The 20,801-nt window shown below is 48.7% G+C and overlaps 1 protein-coding gene across 1 annotated transcript in view; it reads left to right on the top strand.

The window, feature by feature from the left end:
* CRIM1 (cysteine rich transmembrane BMP regulator 1) overlaps nucleotides 1–20,801 on the top strand; it is a 937,771-nt gene that overhangs the window by 905,447 nt on the left and 11,523 nt on the right. The window contains exons 14-15 of the mRNA XM_078648622.1: nucleotides 5,553–5,747; nucleotides 9,258–9,380. Coding sequence (XP_078504748.1) covers nucleotides 5,553–5,747; nucleotides 9,258–9,380 — 318 coding nt within the window. The remainder of the gene's footprint in view (nucleotides 1–5,552; nucleotides 5,748–9,257; nucleotides 9,381–20,801) is intronic.

The raw sequence follows: 20,801 nt of genomic DNA, 5'->3' as shown, positions 1-20,801 counted from the left end.
ATTGGAGCAAGATCACAGAGGAGCACCTCAACTCCACCCTCATCCACCCCCCCCCCCATCGCTACGTTGGACGCCAACTCTGCAGCGAAGGGACTACACAGCTGGATCACCAACTGCGCAGACAAGTTCGCACCCCTCTGCCACCCCAACAGACAACGCCCACTGTAGGCCTCCTGGTTCACCACTGACCTCCAAGAAACCAGACGCTCATGCAGACGTCTCAAAAAATGATGGAGAAATAGCAAAACCACAGAAGACCAGAAAACCTACAAGAAGGCCATGACAGAATACCACCAACTCATGAAGATCCACCAAGAGGACCTTCATCCGGAACAATATCCTGACCAATGCCAGCAACACGAAGGAACTCTTCAACATCATCCAGCAGTTAACAAAACCCTGCAGCGAAGCCACGGATGTCACACCCTCCGAGGACCTCTGCAACAAGCTTGGCTCCTACTTTCACATGAAAATCAAAGCCCTCTACGACAACTTCAGCAAACAGACTCCAGGAACTATCCTCCGCTCCAGCAATGACAGCCAGCCCATTATCACCACCTGGACACCGCTCACCACCGAAGATACCACCACAACCATGAAGAGCACCCACCTAGAAGCCCCCATGGACCCCTGGCCACCTCACATCTTCCACAGAGCTGCTGCCGACTTAGCACCTGAGCTACGATGCACCATCGACACTACCTTCAAATCTGGCATTTTCCCCGATGACTGGAAGCGGGCAAAGGTCAACCCCCTCCTCAAAAAGCCCTCGGCAGACCACACGGACCTGAAAAACTACCGGATCATCTCTCTCCTTCCCTTCGCAGCCAAAGTCACAGAGAAAATCGTCAACGCCCAGCTATCTACCTTCATCGAAGAGAACACCATCCTCGACTCCTCCTAGTCCAGATTCCGCAGCAACCACAGCACTGAGACCGCCCTCCTTGCTGCCACCAACAGCATCCACGTGCTCCTCGACCAGGGCCTCACCGTGACCCTCATCCTGCTAGACCCCTCTGCCGCCTTCGACACTGTCTCCCAGCACACACTTGCAGCAAGACTCCACAACGCTGGCTTATGGGGAACCGCCCTCGACTGGATCCGCTCCTTTCTCGCTGGCAGAACCCAAAGGATCAGACTCCCACCCTCCCTCGCCGCACCCCACAGAGATCAACTGCGGAGAACCCCAAGGAGCATCTCAGCCCCACGCTCTTCAACATCTAAATGGCCCCCCTTGCCGCCATCGTCAGACAGCATGGGCTCAGAATAGTATCCTACTCCGACGACACCCAGCTCATCTTCTCCCTCACGAAAAACCCCAAAGACACTGCTTCCAGGAAGGAATTAATGACGTTGCAGCCTGGATAAGCAGCAGCTGCCTAAAGCTCAATTCGGAGAAGACAGAGGTCCTCGTCCTTGGACCCTCTCCCACCGCCTGGGACAACACCTGGTGGCCCTCCGCCCTCTGAAACCCACCCACCCCGAGGGACCGTGCCTGGAACCTCCACATCATTTGAGACTCCTCCCTCACCATGACCCGTCAGATCAACGCCGTCGCCTCCACCTGCTTCAACTCCCTCCGCACGACTTTCAAGTAGATACCCCCCCCCCCCCCCAAGCCAGAAAGACAGTCACCCACACACTCATAACTAGCAGACTGGACTACAGAAACACCCTCTACACTGGAATCGATAAATCCCTGCTACACAAGCTCCAGACTATCCAGAACACCGCAGCCAGACTCGTCCTCAAGACCTCCACTGGTTCTCCGTCATGAAGAGAGTAACCTTCAAGCTACTCACCCACGCCTACAAGACCCTCCTCAACATCGGACCTAAATACCTCAACTAAAGAGTATCTTTCCACGTACCGAAAAGAATCCTCTGCTCTCACCCTAGTAGAAACCCTGCGCATCCGCTGCACCAGAGCATGTGGAAGGGCCTTCTCATACGTTGCAGCCAAGGCCTTGAAACTAGCTTCCAGTCAACATCAAACGCTCCCCTACTCTGCACACCTTCAGGAAAAGTCTCAAGGCCTGGCTTTTTGGCTGACCCGAAGCTGCACCCCACGCCCCCCCTCCTACTCCCTCCCTCCCCTCCCCCGTCCCCCAGCACCATAAGACGCTCATAGCTGAGTAGCGCCCTTTAAAAGCCCCTGATTGATTGATATGTTTGGTCAGTGAGTGAGTTCAGTGTACAGGTCTCCGGTGTGCTAGTGTTTCTTAGTGGGAGATCAGTGTACACATCTCCTGTCACATGCATTACTTAATCTTGCATTCCCTATGAGTGTTTGCTATTTTCAGTATGGTGTTACTTTTTCCCAGCCAGCATATTACTCATGTCTCCTCTCCCTCATAACCTATTTCCTGCTTCTCCAGTCTGAGAGATCATATGAATGGCAACAGCACTATGCAAATATCATCTCTTCACTGCATACAAAAAAAAAGTAAAACTCATTTTCAACGCCAAGAGCTCTAAATTTTACAAATGCAAAACCGATTGCATTGCAAATGCTTGTTTATACGTCCACTCCACTCCAAACACATGGATTAAAGACATTGTAATTTACAATGCCAATAGCTCCAACTCTTGCAAATGCTAGACCTATTACATTGCAATTGCTTGTTTTATAAAGCAGAGAAAGATAATAAAATGTACAGCTACTGCTTTAAAAAAAAAAAATTACATTGACAATTTGAGAATATATTGTGGGGTAAAATCAGGGGGAAGAGTAGTCCCATAGGGGCAGCGTCTCCTTTGCGCATCAGTTACCACTCCAACTCGAGACTCGGTAACGATATAATGGTTTTCCGTCTGCAGTTATGGACTCCAACTATTGATGCATAAATAATCACGGGGTTTCTCTTTTGCCCCACCACCTCTTTGCATTTCAGAAGTGTTAGCCAAAGAAACTTTTATAAGCCTATAATATTTTTTGGACTATTAAAAAGTCTTTTGGACATTGTAAAATGCCCTTTTGTTGTTGCAGGACCTGTGGTTTTGTGAATCGCAGAGTTTGGACCTCCAAAGGGTCATGTACCTCAGGCTCTGTGTGGTCATTTCCGCAAATGTTGTTGGGTGTAATGCAGTGTGACCAGAGACGTTTTAACCCCTTCCATGTGTTTGTCGGCCAACAGCCATCGCGAGCACTACCTCAGTAGTGCTGTGCACGTCCGTTGGCTGACGCGGTCCCGCCCAGTCCGCTAAACCGCCGCACCGTGGCGGAATTGCCGGCGTGGTTAATGCATGGGCAAAGTGGGCTCTCACCCATGGTGCCAGCCTTTTAAGGGGCCCCCTGTTAGAGCCAGCTCTTTTCTGCAGACAGTCTTCCCGCGAAGACCTTGAATACTATTTCAGCAAATTGTTTTAAATGCTGTTTTCCTTAAATTTATTTGCAACGGTGGTGGTGTGTGGGAGTCTATTTCAGACATTCTGCAGAGAAGTGTTGTGATTATGTTTCATGCAACATTCATACAAAAAGTTTCTTTAAGAGCAAAACAGAACCTCACATAGGACAAATGGGAGGGGGGCCACAGAGATTATTTGGGATGTATGACGTTACAACGCATGCTTTTACCACGCATGCTGTTACAACGCGGTTTTTACAACGCAAACCTTTACAACGCATAGCGCTTTGGGGTGCTGGATAGTGAATAGTTTAATTTACTATTACAACTCCAGTCCCCGTGGACACTAGGGAAGGTGTTGGATAGTAAATTAAATCTATTCCCTATCCTAGAGCGCCCCCCAGCGCAATGCGTTGTAATGGTTTTCGTTGTAAAACCTGCGTTGTAAAAGCACTGCGTTGTAAAAGTTTCGTTGTAAAGGATGTTTCCCGATTATTTGCAATATTAGTGAGCTGACAGTAGCGGTCGGTGGTGGGAGTGCTGCTGGGCGGTGACGTGGGGCGGGAGAGGGCCAGGGTGGGGGGTAGTGAACTACGGAATATGGCCAAATACAGGTAAGTAAACAAAAAAATAAATAAAACTAATTTTGTTGCGCGCACTGCATCGTATTTGCACAGCTGATGCTGTGTTACAATATTGAAAACACACATCGCTATCCCTGAATATTAGATGTAAAAACACACAGAATTTGGACCGACGTGCCTGTGCACTGTCGGCGACCTAGCCAAAGAGGGCATGAAAGAGCTGAAACTAGATCATGAATTCAAATCTGCTCCGAACAGGGGCCCCAAAATAAGCTTGGCCCAGAGCCCCCAAAATCCCTAAGATGTCTCTAAGTGTGACACAAGTTTGGTTCACTATGATGCAGTGTCAGAACTGCGATATTGTTAAGCTCGAGTGTTACATCAAAATGCATGCTTAAATTGGAATTTGTCGGCAGTCGACAAGTATTATTGAATTCGAATTTTAATCTGTTAGCATGCATTTTCACACAGAATTCTATGCTTGCATGCAGGCATTGTGCCCGCAGGCATTGTTAGGCAGATGATTGCAACCTTCCTTCTATTGTTCAGTGCTACTATAGAAGGTGCTGACATGTTGAATCTAATCAGGCGATCTGAACATTTCACAGCTACTATGTTCCACAAAAAGTAATGTTCCGAAATTATAAATGAGCCTGAATCAAAAGTGTATTATGCATAAAACGGTAGAATAATGTGCACATTGATACACCCATCAGTTGGATAACTGGGGGGTAGTAGTTGGAGTTGAACATATTAGCGAGTGTCTAATTTGCTAGAGTAGCCGCGCATTGTTGGAATATATGTCTGTAATTTTGTTAAAAGGAAGCAGTCACATTGGGGGGTTTGTGTGTCTGAAAAAAACCTTGGGCATGTCCTTGTTTTTTTGTGATTTCTGTCCACCTACAAAGAACGTAGCTAGCTAATAAGCATGTTTACTGGCTAAAATTTAAAATTAGATAGTGCGTGAATGCCATCTAGTGGTCGGAGCCCTGAATTGTATTGCTATGAAATAGTGGATTATTTGAATTCGTTGCATTTCAGAAACGCTGTTTGACTTTATTAAATAGTAGATCTAGGTAAGTAGACTTTAACCTACGTTTGCCCACAAGTATTTTAAATTTGGGAAGAGGGGGATAGAATTCACGGAGTTCACACGAAACATCAACCGCTTTTGGAGGGCTAGCCAGTGTTGGTAATCGAGTTTAGGGTGCCTTTAAACCACTTTTTCCTCTGTCTGTATATTTTATGGCTAGGGGCCTACACGTGGCCTCGCCCTCATTAAACCTGGGAGTATTCTCTCATCTTACCTTAAAGCTCATTCAAAATTAATTAACATTTTTTGTCAATCTGTCCAATTAATTTATTTTGGTGTATATGGTACTAGTGAAACATGAAGGCTTCACAAATGTCTTATTCAATCTAAATTGTCCTTTTTTCGTGCCTTATCGACATGTTATCCTAGCAAGTACTGTAGATGTGTAACCCGCACATTCTTCTATTTTGAAAGTTGCTTGCAGCTCAAAATGATGGCAGATTTCATGGCATGGCCATTTTTATTAGATGTTTTGTTTCTCGGGTAACTAGGGCTTCCATTTAATGGCGCGTTTTTTGCCTTCCAACAGAAGATACGATACCAAAGAAGGTGGTGTGCCATTTCAACGGAAAGACGTACGCCGACGAGGAGCGGTGGGACATCGACAGCTGCACGCACTGCTACTGCCTGCAGGGCCAGACCCTGTGCTCGACGGTCAGCTGCCCACCCCTGCCCTGTGTGGAGCCCATCAATGTCGAAGGAAGCTGCTGTCCAATGTGTCCAGGTAACACCGCTGCTGACCTCTTGTTGTATTTTCTTTTTGGCAACAAAATTACATTTGAAGCGCCGCAGACCGAGCTTGCAGTATGTTTGCTTGCTTTTCTGAAAGCTCTGGGAAGGAAATGTATTCCGAGCAGTACTCTAAAGTTGTACAGAAGCAGCTGGCCAGATGATCTAGGTAAAACTGCTATTGTATTGTAATTGAATTTATATATGACTTACTACCCCTGACGAGGCGTCGAAAAGCTTTCTCGGTGAGTAGCACGCTACTCTGGAACCCATAAAGGATTAGTGGTGAATTAGTATAGTGAAATGTGAAAGTAATTTGAGTGGTCGATATGTTAGTCAGTTATTTCGATTGAGAAGGGTAGTGGAGGGATAGAAGAGGAAAATGGTTTTCCTTTATATAGCGCTTGCTATCCCATATGAGGTGTCATGGCACTTTTTCCGCGATTGTCACCCTAATCCGGAACCCATAAAGGATTAGTGGTGAATCAGTATAGTGAAAATATGAAAGTAATTTAAGCGGTGGATATGTTAGTCAGTTATTTGCTTTGAGAAGGATAGTGGAGGGATAGAAGAGGGAAAAGGTTTGCATTTTTATTGCGCTTGCTACCCCTGGTGAGGCGTTGAAGCGCTTTTTGGTGAGTAGCACGCTACTCCAGAACCCAAACATTTGCCTCGCATGTACCTTTGCACATCTCATCATTTTGTGGCATTTTGAAATATTTGTATTCTGCTATTCGCCCTGGGCAAATAGTGTCCATTTCAAAACCCATACATTGCATGAATGATGACATACAGTAAATTATTGCATAGGAGTAGCAGTCATCCACAAAAAATAACTGCATATTGAATCCATAATGAACTTGAGTGCTCCAGAATGTGAATTGTTACTCGGGCAATGTTCACTCATACCCAGTAGTCCACGTGGTCTCTACCCTTACCCAGAGAGCTGGGCATACTCTGGACGCAGTGTTCACTCCTCAGAATATCATCATCATAGGTACTGAAAAATCTCCGGTGACCTGGTGTTATCACGCTGTGTCCCAGCTGAACCTCCAGCTAGCCGCCCGCCCGCCAAATCTGCAGCCTCTATGACAGAAATGTATACCAGTGCATGGAAGATCAATATCTCGGGAAAGACCTTGGGAAAAGACTAGTAATCACAATAACAGACTGACTCTGCAGTAGCACTGTGGAAGATACAAAGGCTTTATGAAAGGCGAAAAGGCTGTACTTCTTGTGTTGCTTATATTAAGCACCCGGGTCAACCAAGGAACTTCAAAAGACAAGCACTGAAATCCCTGAACCCAGAATCCCCAACCCTATAAGCCACCCATGCACAAGAACATTGTGCCTCTCATAATGACCGCTTCATCAGCGGTCAGCAAGGACTTCATAATGGAATGCCCCATAGCTGAGGTTCATCCAGTCTCACACATAACCTTAAACAGCACCTCATCTTCTACACTCCTCGAACTCTGTATACTAATGGCATCGCCAACCTTACAATAGACTCCGGCACATCAAGCTCTCTGTCCAGCATATATATTCAGAAACATCCTCACTCCGTTCTGCAGTAATCCGGGCCAGAGCTGCCATCAACCACTCTTTGGAGTCTGGACTATTCTTAGAGAAACTCAAAGCTGCCTACCTCAAACCTTTTCCAAAGAAACCATTCACCGACCTGACGCTCCCATCTATCTGTCGCTCGGGCTGCAACTGCCTTCTCCTCGGCAAACTGATTGAAATAACTCCTTATCTAGAATTATCAGCTTACAAAGAAGAGAATAACGTTCACACCCATATCCAGTGAGAATTGCACCCATGTAGGAGCACAGAATCTGCACTTAGTGCATCGTGTGAAGACATCCCCACCTCAGTGTACTCTAAAACTGTTGCCGTACTTGTGCAATTGGATCTTCCTTCTAGTTTGGATTTGTTCCATCATTCCACTTTATTCTGGAGACTAGAATTTAGAACGATACTAACTACAATCCTTAGCTAGGTTACTGTCTAACAAATCTCTCATTCCATCATTGCTTCCCATGTGTTTGGATCCTAGATGATCCACAGTCGCTCCCTCCTGTTGAGTCTCCTGGAACTGATCTTCCACCTTTAACTGCTGCAAATAAAAGCACAATATTTACACTCGACTTGAAATCCAGGCTGAGTTACACTCCTTTGCAACTGACCAGTGCCTATTAGTGGTAGATAATTAAATGCAAGTGAATCAACTCAAATACACCACAACCAAAACTCGGATTCCAGCCTGTGCTAAGTGTTCCACCTTCCCTCGCCTCATCCATCTTGTGGCCAAAAGATCTAGGCCCACCTTCTAACCCAAAATTTTGATGAGGAATTGAGGTGTAATCGTTGATGCAAACCTTCTCCTGATTCCACAACTGAATCGAGATATTTCCGCAAAGGTAAGAGCCAACATCAACCTGGTACCCTTCAGTGTAAATTACACCAGTGGTATATATTCCTCAGAGCATCCCATGAAGTGATTTGCATCCTAAAGAGAATTGAGCAAGGAAATAATCCATTAACTCGACAGCTATACAGGCCTGGTAGATGCATCACGTTCAGAGCAATGCGCCTTGCTCAATATGCAGTTCACAGTATGTGCCCCGCTTCCTACAGCAAAATCTCCATACTCTCCACCAGTCCAGATCTCTTCATTGTAGGCTGGATCCGCTCCCACCTTCCCCATCCTTCCACAAATCCTGGTCTGGAGGAAACTGCTTAGCAGTGTGGCGAAAACCCAGGACCCTCTCGCAGAAGGAATAAAATAATAGTTTGCAACCGTCTTGAATCTTAATCTTTCCTTGTTTATGACAGCCATACTCTTATCTGCCCTAAATTGGATACGTATATGCATGCACAAATGTGTATATTCTTATAATATAGCCTTATAGCCTGCCGTAGCGGGCTATACCTGCTATTAAAGGCCCGCTGCAGCGTTAAAGGTCCGAGCCAAAGGCGAAGGACTTTAACAAAGAAGCGGGACTTTAATGGCCGGTATAGCCCTACTACGAAGGGCTATAAGGCTATTAGGACATTCTTCCACTTGAGGGCTGAATGCTCTAACAAATTAAACAAAGGCTTTAGGGAGCGCGAGAGGATTGAAATTCCCTCAGGCTCCCCGAAGCCTTTGTTCACAGCCAGAGCTGTGAACAAAGAAGCATTGGAATGTTGGAGCTCCGGGCTTATAACAGCCATTATAAGCCCAGAACTACTCCACTGTTTTCAATGGAACTTCCAACATTCCAATGTTCTAATATTCCTTAACGTTCTATGTGACTACATTGATCAAACTGTTTTCCTTTTATCTCTGTCTGAACGACTCCTAAAGTAGATTCCATTAATGTCAGTGGCTAGTTCCTCGTGCAGGACTGGTCCATCAAGAGGGTTCTCATCTTTCAGTGTAAACCGTTATCAATGGTGGATAATTCTCCAGCTGTCTTGTTCCTCAAAGTTTAATGCTGCTTGTCCCCCCAATCTACAGAGATGTACATCCCGGAGCCCACCAACATCCCCATTGAGAAGACGGACCGGAAAAAGGACAACAGATTGGAAACAGCAATGTGGCCAACACCTGGCGAGAACGACATTGTTCATCATCATAGAGGTATGTTTTACCAGTGAATCTTCTCCCCGCCTCTGGCAGGGCAACAGTGCTTCAGTGCTCTAAATATTGCTTTGTATTCCGAATACTGGCACCCACGCTATTGTGCCACAGTTACAATAAAACACTAGGAGTTGAGCTTTAAGTACGTGACTGATTTGAAGGGAGGAGTGTGTCCAATAATTTGCCAGTTTTTTTTCTTCAAATTATTAGTCTGTCATCCATTTGCTAAACAATTCTCCACTTATCTGTAGATTCCGACAGAAGTTGTATGGGAAAATAATACTTTCAGTGCACTATATCCAGCAGTCCTTCACACACCATCTGTATCTTGCATCTTTAAAACAGGCATTTACCAAAGATGTGAGTGTTGTATAGTTTCAAGGTTTTGCCAAGGTTCACACACACGCATTGCAGTGAAAGCTGCCCTCACACAGTCAATATATCATGAGCTGCGGAGTGCATTTTCCCAACCCCTAACCAGGTTAGAGCCCAAACAGCTGCAAGCCAATCATGTCAAACACACACAGCAGCAAACTGTAAGAGGTAAAGTACATTCAGCAGCCTTTCAGGTTTTCCTTCACACCCAGTCCTCATAGCTGCTACTTAATGGGGGTGGCCCGGGGAGTGGGAGGGGGGACGGGGGGGGAGTGAGTGGGAGTGTGTGTGGGGGCAGGGAGGGGTAATTGAAAAAAAAAGATTTACCTGCAGGCTGGCCGCCGCTTCTCGGTCCTCATCGGCTCTTCAGTCAACTCCAGAAGCAGGAAGCACGCAGTCTCCCAGACTCACTTAGCCAATCATGACATTGCTTTAAGCAGTCAGGCGAAGCTCACCCGCCTTAGCAGCAGCTGGTCCTTGCATCTTGTCCCACAGCAGTGCAAGCTTTCCTCACATACACAAAGCAAGTACCGCTTGGGCAGAAGGAGTGGAACCTTCACTAAAGCACATTAGAACTCTCCTATTGTATGGGATCAAAGTGGGTATAGATGAATGCAGCAGAGTAAGGGGAATGTTGGTTTGCAGAGAGAGAGAGAATAAATGGGAAAAGGAGGTTTTGGGACCATGCTGCAGTACACACATCACTAGTAAGGCCTCAGTATTTTATTCTGTCCCAAATGTTTTGTGTCCATTTCTCATGTTGTAGTTGGCAGGAATGTTTTGTAAATGTTTCTTTATTAATGGTTTGTGTGAATCAGTACACGGATGGTCGGGTGGATGAGTATAAATGGATGACCTAATTTTGCAGAGGTGGCAGAGATGACAGTTTCTATCACACTAAAGTTACATTTGCCACCCTGCTCTTCTTCAGAACTGTAAAGTGTTGGCTGAAATAAAGCAATATGGCTGAAAAAAGGCACAGGAGTGTGGTAATAGCAGCTATGCCCCTGAAAAGTCTGTGGAAGCTGAGAGAGAGACACACGTGTTACATATAGGTCAAGGGATGAATTGTTTGTGGACTTAAGGCTTAACCTCACTCACCCACGCAGGTTTACACACAAAAAGTGCGTGACCTCCAGGGATTCTTCTCCGATTCGGGTGACCCATGGCTACTATGGGTCTGTCAGTCAGAGTGGCCTATTAATCTACCAAAACCCAGCTCTACGGCTTGCCGTCCGCTTCGCCAACAGTACGGTGCATGTTGCAGCTCTCAGCTTTCCTTGCAGATTGTTGCCTGTCCTCTTTTGCTTGTATCCACACTGACTTACAGTGCTATGTAACGTGTTCCTACTCGTATGAGTTAAACTTTGTAATTGTCTGCTGATGCTGTATTTAACCAATTATAAATGGGTTCAGCTCATGACATTTTTGGAAAGTGTGCCTGCTTGCTTTTAGTACGCAAAGCAATATCAGAGCCCCAGTGCTCCTTCTACCAGCACTGAAAGAAAAAAAACACAGCGCTTGAGACACGCTTCATGACGGGGCTGTGACTGAAGAAATGGAGAACGGTGGAAGTGTCATGTGAAACAGCATTGTCAGATCAAGTGGGAGGAGAAGAAGGGAGAGGGGTGGGAGGTAGTGCTGTCATGTGACTTGAAAGCAGCACTCTGTATTGCTGAGGGAGGAGGAAATGGTATGTGACAGAGATGACCTGCTGGCTAGACTGAGTCACTGGTCAATGAATATTACTTACACACCAAGCAGTGTATGTAGTTAAACTGGAGGTTCAAATGCAAGGAATGGGTGGGCTGGGGTAGGGGGATGGGGCTGGCGTGGCTCTAGAGCAGGATGAGAGAGACTTGGACTCCTGGGTCTCCCCCTCCGACAGGAGCGCTGGCTCCTGTGAAGTAGAAAATGACCTCCTAAACAGGCCCTTCCCGGGTCTGTCTTGTGCATTCCTTAAGAGATAACCGAAATCTCGAGTTTTTTAATTTCCTGACATAGCTATCTGCTTTTTTATGCTGATTTTTAGCGGTCTAAGCACTTGTTTGAAAAAGACTTTATCAGAAGAGCTATTGAAACAGACTAGCAGTCTGGGGCGGTCTGAGAAGCACAAGGAAAGCAGCCAGGACCAAGCAACAGCAGGAGGAGAGTGATTGGGGTGGGGACAGGAGAAGAACCAGGATAAGGACATGATTTACATCCGTCGGCTGTCTCTGTGTACATAAGTTGTAGCTTGGAGCCACCGAGTACATCTAGCGCTCGTGTGAAATGCTCTTAGAGAAAGGGAAAAGTAGTCCCTTGACAGATGCTAATATTAGGAAAGTGCAAGCGTTCAAGTAATGCATCACTGCTCAGTGGAAGTGAACAACCCACGAAAAGGAGGGACGAATAGGAAAGATTAACCTCTTGGAAAGCAAGCATTGTTAAAGGACACTGAAACAAACAAATAAATGAAAAGCAATGGGTGTACTTGAAGCCCACAAAGTATATACAACAGGTCTCGAAACCTGACCTAAAAGTACTACAGTAAGAGAAATGTCTATGTTGTGGAAAAATAGCCTCCTGCTCCAACATAGCCAACATGCTTCTTCCTCAAAAGTATTGTTTTGAACAGGAGGAGCAGTGTGCTCTGTATACAGCAATGTCAAATTTGGGTCACTTTTGTGAGGAAGTAGGATAGGAGACACTTCATCTAAACTCCTGCCCTAAATGTTATAATACCAATACAATAGTTTCCATTTACATCATATCATGGAAGGACACTCCTTTCTGTTTCTTTAGAATGTGGGAAGTCCGTTTCGGTCACTGACATGTCAGTCTAGGTTATGCTCCTGTAGAACTTCATAGCTCTTCAAATTATTGCACATTCAATTGATCCCTAAGTCTCTCGAGCCTCAGGCGATTTCACAATAATTACCTGCAAAGTTTGGCATGCCATGTAATCCTAGAAACATCACAACCCCTGTTTTCATTTTGGTTATGATCTCATCTTGGATCATATAAAAAATGTAGTCATTATGAATTAAAATTTATATCCTAGCATCTGAAAGAGAGTGATAGATTTCTTATCTTAGACTATCCCCAGGCGTCAGACTGGATCCGGGAAGTTTTGCATAGCAGTACCCCTAAACATCAGTAGGTGGTGTTCCTGCTGCTCCGCATCCGTTGTTGGCATCATATGCGCCGAGATGACGTCACAGAGACTACTTAGGCGCCACCCATGCGCGCTGGCGTCAGTGCTTACTTTTCCGTGCCAGTAAGCGCAGATCCGGGTAGAGCACGTACCGTAGTCATTTTTTTACTATCTTTTTGAGACTTTTGTCTCGTGTTGGTTTTCTCTGGTTTTAAGTCTTGCGGGACCTGCCGTCGCAATATGTTGGTGGCGGACCCTCATGACGTCTGTCTCTACTGCCTGGAGCGCGACCAAGTCTCCCGGTCCTGTCTGGACTGTAGGGCTATGGCCCCGAAGGCCCTGACGGAACGGCCCCGGAAGTTGTTTGATATTTGGCACTCATCCCGCGTTGTCCCAGATCCAGGGGTCGTTCCTGTGACCGCTCGCAGAGTCGTCACCGCCGCTCCTCTTCCCCTTCGGATTCGGGTAAGAAACGGCACAAAAAGAAGTCGAAGAAGCCTTTCGCTCTCCTACGTCCCCTGTCAGTCCCCGGATGCGGACGAGGGGTACAGGGGCTCCGCCCCTGCGGCTCCTTTGGATCCTGGGAGTCCCACGGCCTACCCGCCTTACCCGGGTGCGTCGGTGACTCCCGCACAAATGCAAGAATTCCTTGCTGCCATGGACCGCCTGTTTAGGCCTCGGGCTACCGCCGGTGTACCTTCGGGCCCCACGGTCCCGTGTCTGGATCCTGCTAGTCTGTCGGCTCCTCCGGTGGATCCAGGCCCGGCGGCGCCGGCCCCGGCGCTGCAAGATCCTGCACCCCTGGCTCCAGCCTCGGCGCCAAGAGGTCCCATGCTGCCGGCTCCAGCCCCGGCGCCACCCTCGGCTCTGCCGGCGGCGGTGCAGTAGATACCGCTGGTTCCCCCTCTGCCCTGGTTCCCGGAGGGATTTGTCCTCGCCTGGGATCTGTCCTCGCCTGGGATCTGAATTGGGAACCGGTGCCGTTCCCGGCGCCGTTTAGTCCCTTCACTGGTTCCTGCCTCGCCGCCGAGGCCTGTGCCTTTGGGGCTGGTGGAGGAAGATGACTGGGAAGGGTTTGAGGACCCGCTTGCTCGTCAGTGTGATTCTGAGCAGGACTGGGTGGATGACTTGGAGGAGGCTGGGGGCCTCAACGTCTCCTCTGATCCTGGGCTTGCCTCTCCCCCACCCACTATGGAGGAAGGTGCCTCGTATACAGTGGTGCTCCGTCGGGCTGCTGAGGTCCTTAACCTCCATCTCCCCACCGTGATCCTGAAGACAAACCTCCTCACTGAGGTGCTCCAGCCGGCGTCCACTTCTTCGGAGCCGCTGCTGCCCTTTAATGATGCCCTCACTGAAGTCTTGTTGGGCACTTGGTTACGGCCCGCCACGGGGGCCCCTGTAGAACATCGCCAGACGTCATTGCCTGGCGCCGGGTGACCCTGCCTTTCTGCCACTCATCCTACACCTGAAAGTCCGGTCATTTAGGCTTCTACGTCCCAGAGTGCCTTTCCCACGACTCCGCCGGACAAGGACTCTAAGAGATTGGAGCAGTTTGGCAAGCGGTTGTTATCTTCGGCCAGCTTAGGATTGCAGTCAGTGAACACCGCATGCCTTCTGGGCCGCTATTCCCACGCGGTGTGGGATTCTGTGGCTGAGATGTGCCTGGAGAAGGTCCAGACTGTGCTGTCTCGGGCTGTGGCTGAGGGTAAGGACGCGGCTAGATTCGCCATTCGTTGTGGTTTGGACACCGTGGACTCCCTTGGTAGGGCAATTTCCACGACTGTGGCGCTTTGGCGCCACGCCTGGCTGAGGTCCACTGGCTTCTTCCTGGACGTTCAGAGCTCGCTCATGGACATGCCTTTTGACGGCACTCGCCGGTTTGGTGATCAGTCCGACACGGCACTGAAGCGTTTTAAGGACTCTCGAGCTACGGTCAAGTCCTTGGGCCTTTCCACCACACGACTGTCCACGTTTCATTCCTTTCGTTGCCGTGGCAGAGGCACCCCCGGCCGTTCTTTCAGCCAGAAGCCTGCGCAGAACCAGGCTCAGCGAGCCCGTGGGCGTGGCGGCCGCTGCGGTGGCTCCGGGTGCCGGCGTGAGGTTCAGTCCAACTCCGGCCCCGCGAAGTCTACCTCAAAGCCTTCCTAGTCTGAGCTTCGGGTCGCATCCAGTGGGTGGCAGGATTCGCCATCACCTTCCCCATTGGGGTTCTGTCACTTCCAACAAGTGGGTGTTGCAGCTCGTCCGGGGGGGCTACTCCCTCCCCTCCCCTTCGAGTCTACCCCCCGGCCATACCTCCTCAGTTCCCAGCATGTCGGGGATCACTTTGCCCTTCTCCAACAGGAAGTCGCTGCCCTCTTGGCCAAGGGGGCCACTGAGCACGTTCCTGGTCCAGAAGTAGGGTGTGGTTGTTATTCCCACTACTTTCTGGTCCCCAAGAAGGACAAAGGGGGCTTGCGCCCCATCTTCGACCTCAGGGACGTCAATCGCTTCCTCCGGAAGGAGAAGTTCAAGATGACGACTCTGGCTCAGGTTTTGGCTGCCCTCGACCATGAAGACTGGATGGTAGCATTGGACTGCAGGACACATATTTTCACATTCTCGTCCTGCCGGCCCACCGGCGTTACCTGCGGTTCGCGGTAGGCCAGGAGCTTTTTCAGTTTGCTCTGCTCCCCTTCGGCTTTGCCAGTGCCCCTCGGATGTTCACGAAAGTGATGGCGGTTGTCGCAGCTCATCTGCGCAGGTGAGGGGTGTCAGTCTTCCCCTACCTCAATGACTGGTTGTTGAAGGCGGGCTCGACCCGGGCAGTCGTCACCCACCTTCAGACTACGGCCAACCTCCTGTACTTGCTGGGGTTTTCCATCAATGTGCCGAAGTCGCACCTGAGTCCCTCTCAGAATCCCCTCTTCATCGGAGCGGTTCTGGATTTGACGCAGTTTCGGGTCTATCCTCCTGAGCAGCGAGTCTGGGATATTCAGGCTATGATTCCGATCTTTCAGCCTCTATCCCGGGTTTCAGTCAGGATGACCCTCCGGCTACTGGGCCTGATGGCCTCCTGCATCCTGCTGGTACAACATGCCAGATGGCATATGCGGGCTCTGCATTGGGACCTGAAGTTCCAGTGGGCACAGCATCAGGGCAACCTGTCTGATCACGTCCAGATCTCTGAGGGCACTGCACAGCACTTGCAGTGGTGCCTCACGAATCGCGATTGTGTCAATGGCAGATCCCTCTCCCTTCCCCAACGGGAGCTCACAGTGGTGACGGATGCGTCCCTCCTGGGATGGGGAGGCCACTTGGGAGAGGTGGAGATCAGAGGCCTCTGGTCTCCATCGGAGTCCCGGCTCCATATCAACCTTTTGGAGCTTCGGGCGATCCGACGTGCACCGAAAGCATTCCTTCCCTCTGTCCGGGGGAGTGTAGTGCAGGTGTTCACGGACAACACCACCGCCATCTGGAATTGCAACAAACTGGGCGGGGTGGGGTCGTGGACCCTATGTCAGGAGGCTCTGTGCCTCTGGACATGGCTGGAACATTAAGGCTTACCTTGGTGATTCAACTTCTGGCAGGTTCGCTGAACGTCTGGGTGGACGAACTCAGCCGCCGGGGCAGGATGGATCACGAATGGCATCTGAACTTGGACGTGGTGCAAGGTCTCTTTCAGCAGTGGGGAGAGCCTTGGTTAGATCTATTCGCCACCGACGAGAACGCGCAATGTCATCAGTTCTGCACGTTGGAATTTCCAAGGTGGCACTCGCTCAGCGACGCTTTTCGTCTCGAGTGAAGCTGCGGTCTGTTGTACGCCTTTCCACCTATACAACTTCTGCCCAGAGTGTTGAAGAAGACCAAGCGTGACTGGGCCCAGGTCATTCTTGTGGCTCCCGATTGGGCACAAAGGTACTGGTATCCCCAGCTGCTCAATATGGCGATCGATCCACCGATCTGACTGCCTCTTCAGGGGGATCTTCTGTCGCAGCAGCAGGTGACGGTCCTTCACCCGAACCTGTCCAGCCTCCACCTCCATGCGTGGAGATTGAGCGGCGACGGTTGACCGCTTTCGAGCTTCCTTCCGAAGTCTGTGATGTCATTCTGGCAGCCACTCGTCCCTCCACAAAAACGGTATACGCCTGCAGGTGGAACAAGTTTGTGGCATGGTGCACAGATAAGTATGTAGATCCCCTTTCCGCCCCTCTTTCCAAGGTTCTTCTGTTCCTTCTTTCCTTGGCCCAGCAGGGCTCTGCTCTGGGCACTTTCAAGGCTTATCTTTCTGCCATCTCCGCCTTTCTGCTGCTTTCTGATCAGCCTTCTCTTTTTAAGTCCCCAATTATTAACTGTTTCCTGAAAGGCATTATCCACAGGTTTCCTCCCGTGCCGTTCATAATGTCTCAATGGGTCTTAAACCTTGTCTTGACATATCTGATGTGCGCTCCCTTTGAGCCCCTTCATAACTGTCCCTTGCGTCTTCTTACTCTTAAGACGGCTTTCCTGAATAGCTATCACCTCTGCCAGAAGAGTGAGTGAGTTCCAGGCTCTTTCTTTTAAACCTCCTTTCCTTTCTGTTCATCCGGACAAGGTGGTTTTAAGGACCCGTCCTTCTTTCTTGCCAAAGGTTGTTACGCGCTTTCACATCGGGCAGACCATCACTTTGCCCACCTTCTTTCCGCCTCCGCATCCCTCGAAAGAGGACGAGAGGCTCCACCGTCTGGACCCAAAATGTGTGCTCTTGTTCTATCTGAAGCGCACACAACAGTTCCGGTTGGATGACCAGCTCTTTGTTGGCTACGTGGGCGCCAAAAAAGGTTGGGCCGTGTACAAACGGACCATCTATCGATGGGTCGGTCTCTGCATTAAAGCCTGTAACTTGTTGGCTAAGAAGGAGCCTCCTGTGGGGCTGCGTGCCCATTCCACCAGGGCAACGGCAGCCACTACTGCTTTGGGACGCGGCGTTCCCTTGCAGGACATTTGTCAGGCAGCTAAGTGGGCCTCGCTGCACACGTTTACCAAGCATTACTGCCTTGACAGTCAAGTCTGGAGAGACGGCTTCTTTGGCCGTTCTGTTCCTAGGACTTTCTGGTGTAATCTTGTTTGCAGACCCACCACCGGGGTTGGTATTGCTGGGGTATCTATTCTAAGGTAAAGAATCTATCATGAACGTGTCTCTCAGATGCACAAGTTACTACTTGTGTAACGATATATCTGTAAGAGACATTAGTTTGCGATAGATTCCTTACCGCAACCACCCATCCTCCCCTTTCTGCGAACTGATTACTAGGGTTTAGGTCATCCCTTCAGGGTCCTAGTTTCAATGCACCAGTGGTTAGTATCTTGCATGGCTCTGCATTTCTGGCGCGGAAAGTCTTGTACAGAACTGACGCAAGCGTGCATGGGTGGCACCTAGGTAGTCTCTGTGACGTCATCTCGGAGCATACAATGGCAGCGACGCAGAGCCGCAGAACGCCACCTACTGACGCGCATGGTACTGCTAAGCAAAACTTTCCGGATCCAGCCTGACGCCTGGGGATATTCTAAGGTAAGGAATTTATCACTAACTAATGTCTCTTACAGATATATTGTTACACAAGTAGTAACTTGTGCTTTATGTTGAGAAAGTGCTGCCAACTTCCATTATTACAATTTAGAAATATTTATGAGCTAATAGCTTCCATCATGGAGCCCATGCAGTTCTCTATGATCATAGCTAATTTTTCTATTAGAACTTGTTTTGTATCTGTCTTGTAATATAAGTCAGCCGAGTTGCCTTTTCCAAGTACTTTAAACATCTGGTGTAACTGTTCACAAATTTAATGGTACTGATTTACTCACTGAGCCATATTACCGTCTGGCAGTCTCAGTCTAATTGTCAGTCACTGCCTTAATTACCAGCTTTTCTTTCTTCTTGTATGGGCATATTTTGAGCTGTTGATGTATTGTTACACCCATTTACTCTAGAAACCTACCATTGAAGCTCCCAGTGCTGTTTTACTCTCAAACTGAGAAATTGGAGAAGCCAGAAGATGTTTAGAAACCTCCCTAAAATGTGTCTTATGGCTATAGTTGGGGCCCCTTACAGAATGACCAAGGTTGATCAGGGTACTGTGAGTGAACCCAAACAGGCTAGGTTTCTCAATCACTTTATTATTATTATTATTATTTTTGAATTTGTATATCAGCGCACAGCTACCCAAAAGGGTTTCCCGGCGCTGTACAAGAACAGCAGAGAAAAGAGAAGCCTATTGGCTGAAAAGCCATGTTTTCAAGGATCTGCGGAATGTAAGAAAGTTAGGTTGCATGCGGAGAGGCAGTGGCAGGGTATTCCATAGGGTAGGGCCCAAGTAAGCAAAGGAGCGCCCCCCCCCCCATGCGAGAAAGCTTGATTTTAGGGACTCCAAATTTTTCTTGGGTGGAGGGTCTAAGACTACGGGAGGGAACATAAGGGCAAACTAAAAGTTGCAAGTAGCTGGGCGACTGTAGATGCTTAATGCCGAACATGTAGGTTAGGGCTTTGAACTTGACCCATTTCTCCACAGGCAGCCAGTGGAGGTCAGCCAGTAGTCCGGATGTGGATGAAAATTTGGGAGCGCAGCAGAGTAGTCTAGCCGCGGAGTTTTGAACTCGCTGTAATTTTCGTGTTACCTCTTTGTTAACGTCCAAGTAAAGTATATTCCCGTAGTCCAGCCTTGTCACCTACAAGGGCTTGGACTACGGTACGTTGGGCATGAGCTGGGAGTATCCACACAATCTTTCTCAACCATTTCAAGATGGTGAAACAGGTGGCAGCAACCTTGGTGGCTTGCTGTCGCATGGAGAGAGAGTCGTCCACAATGAAGCCAAGGTTACGTACTTGGGTGGAAGGCTGTGGGAGCGAACCCATCCCTGGCGGCCAATGTTGGGGGCCCCAGAGGTCTCGATCTTTACCCAGGAGCAGGACATCAGTCTTATCGCCATTGAGCTTTAAAAAGTTGGCGTGCATCCAGGTCACGACTTACAGAGGCCGGATCTAAGAGCAGAGGGCTGAGTGGTATTACCTGCTGAGAGAGAGAAGAGAATCTGGGTATCATCGGCATAGGAGAATAGCGACAGACCGGACTCCTCCACCATAGCCGCCAGCGGCTTAACATAAATGTTAAACAGTATAGGGCTGAGAATCGAACCCTGGGGGACTCCATGAGGAGAGGGATGAGGCTTAGGTTTTGATGTGGTGGAAAAGACCTGGAAGGTGCGACCAGTGAGAAAAGAGCTAAGCCAGTTTAAGGCTGCCCCGGTGATACCCGATAATTGAAGGGCCTTAATGAGTACGGTTTGGGAGACCGTATCAAAGGCCGCACTAAGGTCAAGTAGTATCAAGGCCATGGCTTCGCCTGCGTCAATCTTATGACGCAGCATTTCTGTCACTCCAAGGAAAGTGGACTCTGTAGAATAGCCGGCCCGGAAATCGGACTGGGAAGGGTACAGGAGCCCATTAGTTTCAATGATCTTAGATAAATGTCCATTGATATGTCTCTCCAGGATCTTTGAGAGAGAAGGCAGAAGTGAAATAGGGCGGAAATTGGAGGGGAGAGAGGGGTCAGCGTTAGACTTTTTTAATAATGGGACAACCATAGCATGTTTCCAGTCGGGAGGAACAGTTGAATTTGTAAGAAATGAGTTGAGCAGCTGAAGAATATAATCAAGAGAGGGTGATTCAATTTGTCGCAGAACTGTAATAGGCAATAGACAACAAGGGGATCCGGATTTAATTTTACTGAGATGATGAGTGAGAGATTTCATGTCCAGAAGTGACCAGGAGTCAAGATTAATCATTGTCTGTGTTAGAACAGAGCGATTATCAAGCACTAAGGAAGAGCAGATAGAAAACTCAGCAGGTGGAGGGACATGGGGCAATGCTAGCCAGAGCGGAGTAAATGGTATCT

The sequence above is a fragment of the Lissotriton helveticus genome, chromosome 6, assembly GCF_964261635.1.
Source record: "Lissotriton helveticus chromosome 6, aLisHel1.1, whole genome shotgun sequence".
NCBI lineage: Eukaryota > Metazoa > Chordata > Amphibia > Caudata > Salamandridae > Lissotriton > Lissotriton helveticus.
Note: the sequence above shows the minus strand (reverse complement) of the source record. Positions and strands in the feature narration are given on the sequence as shown.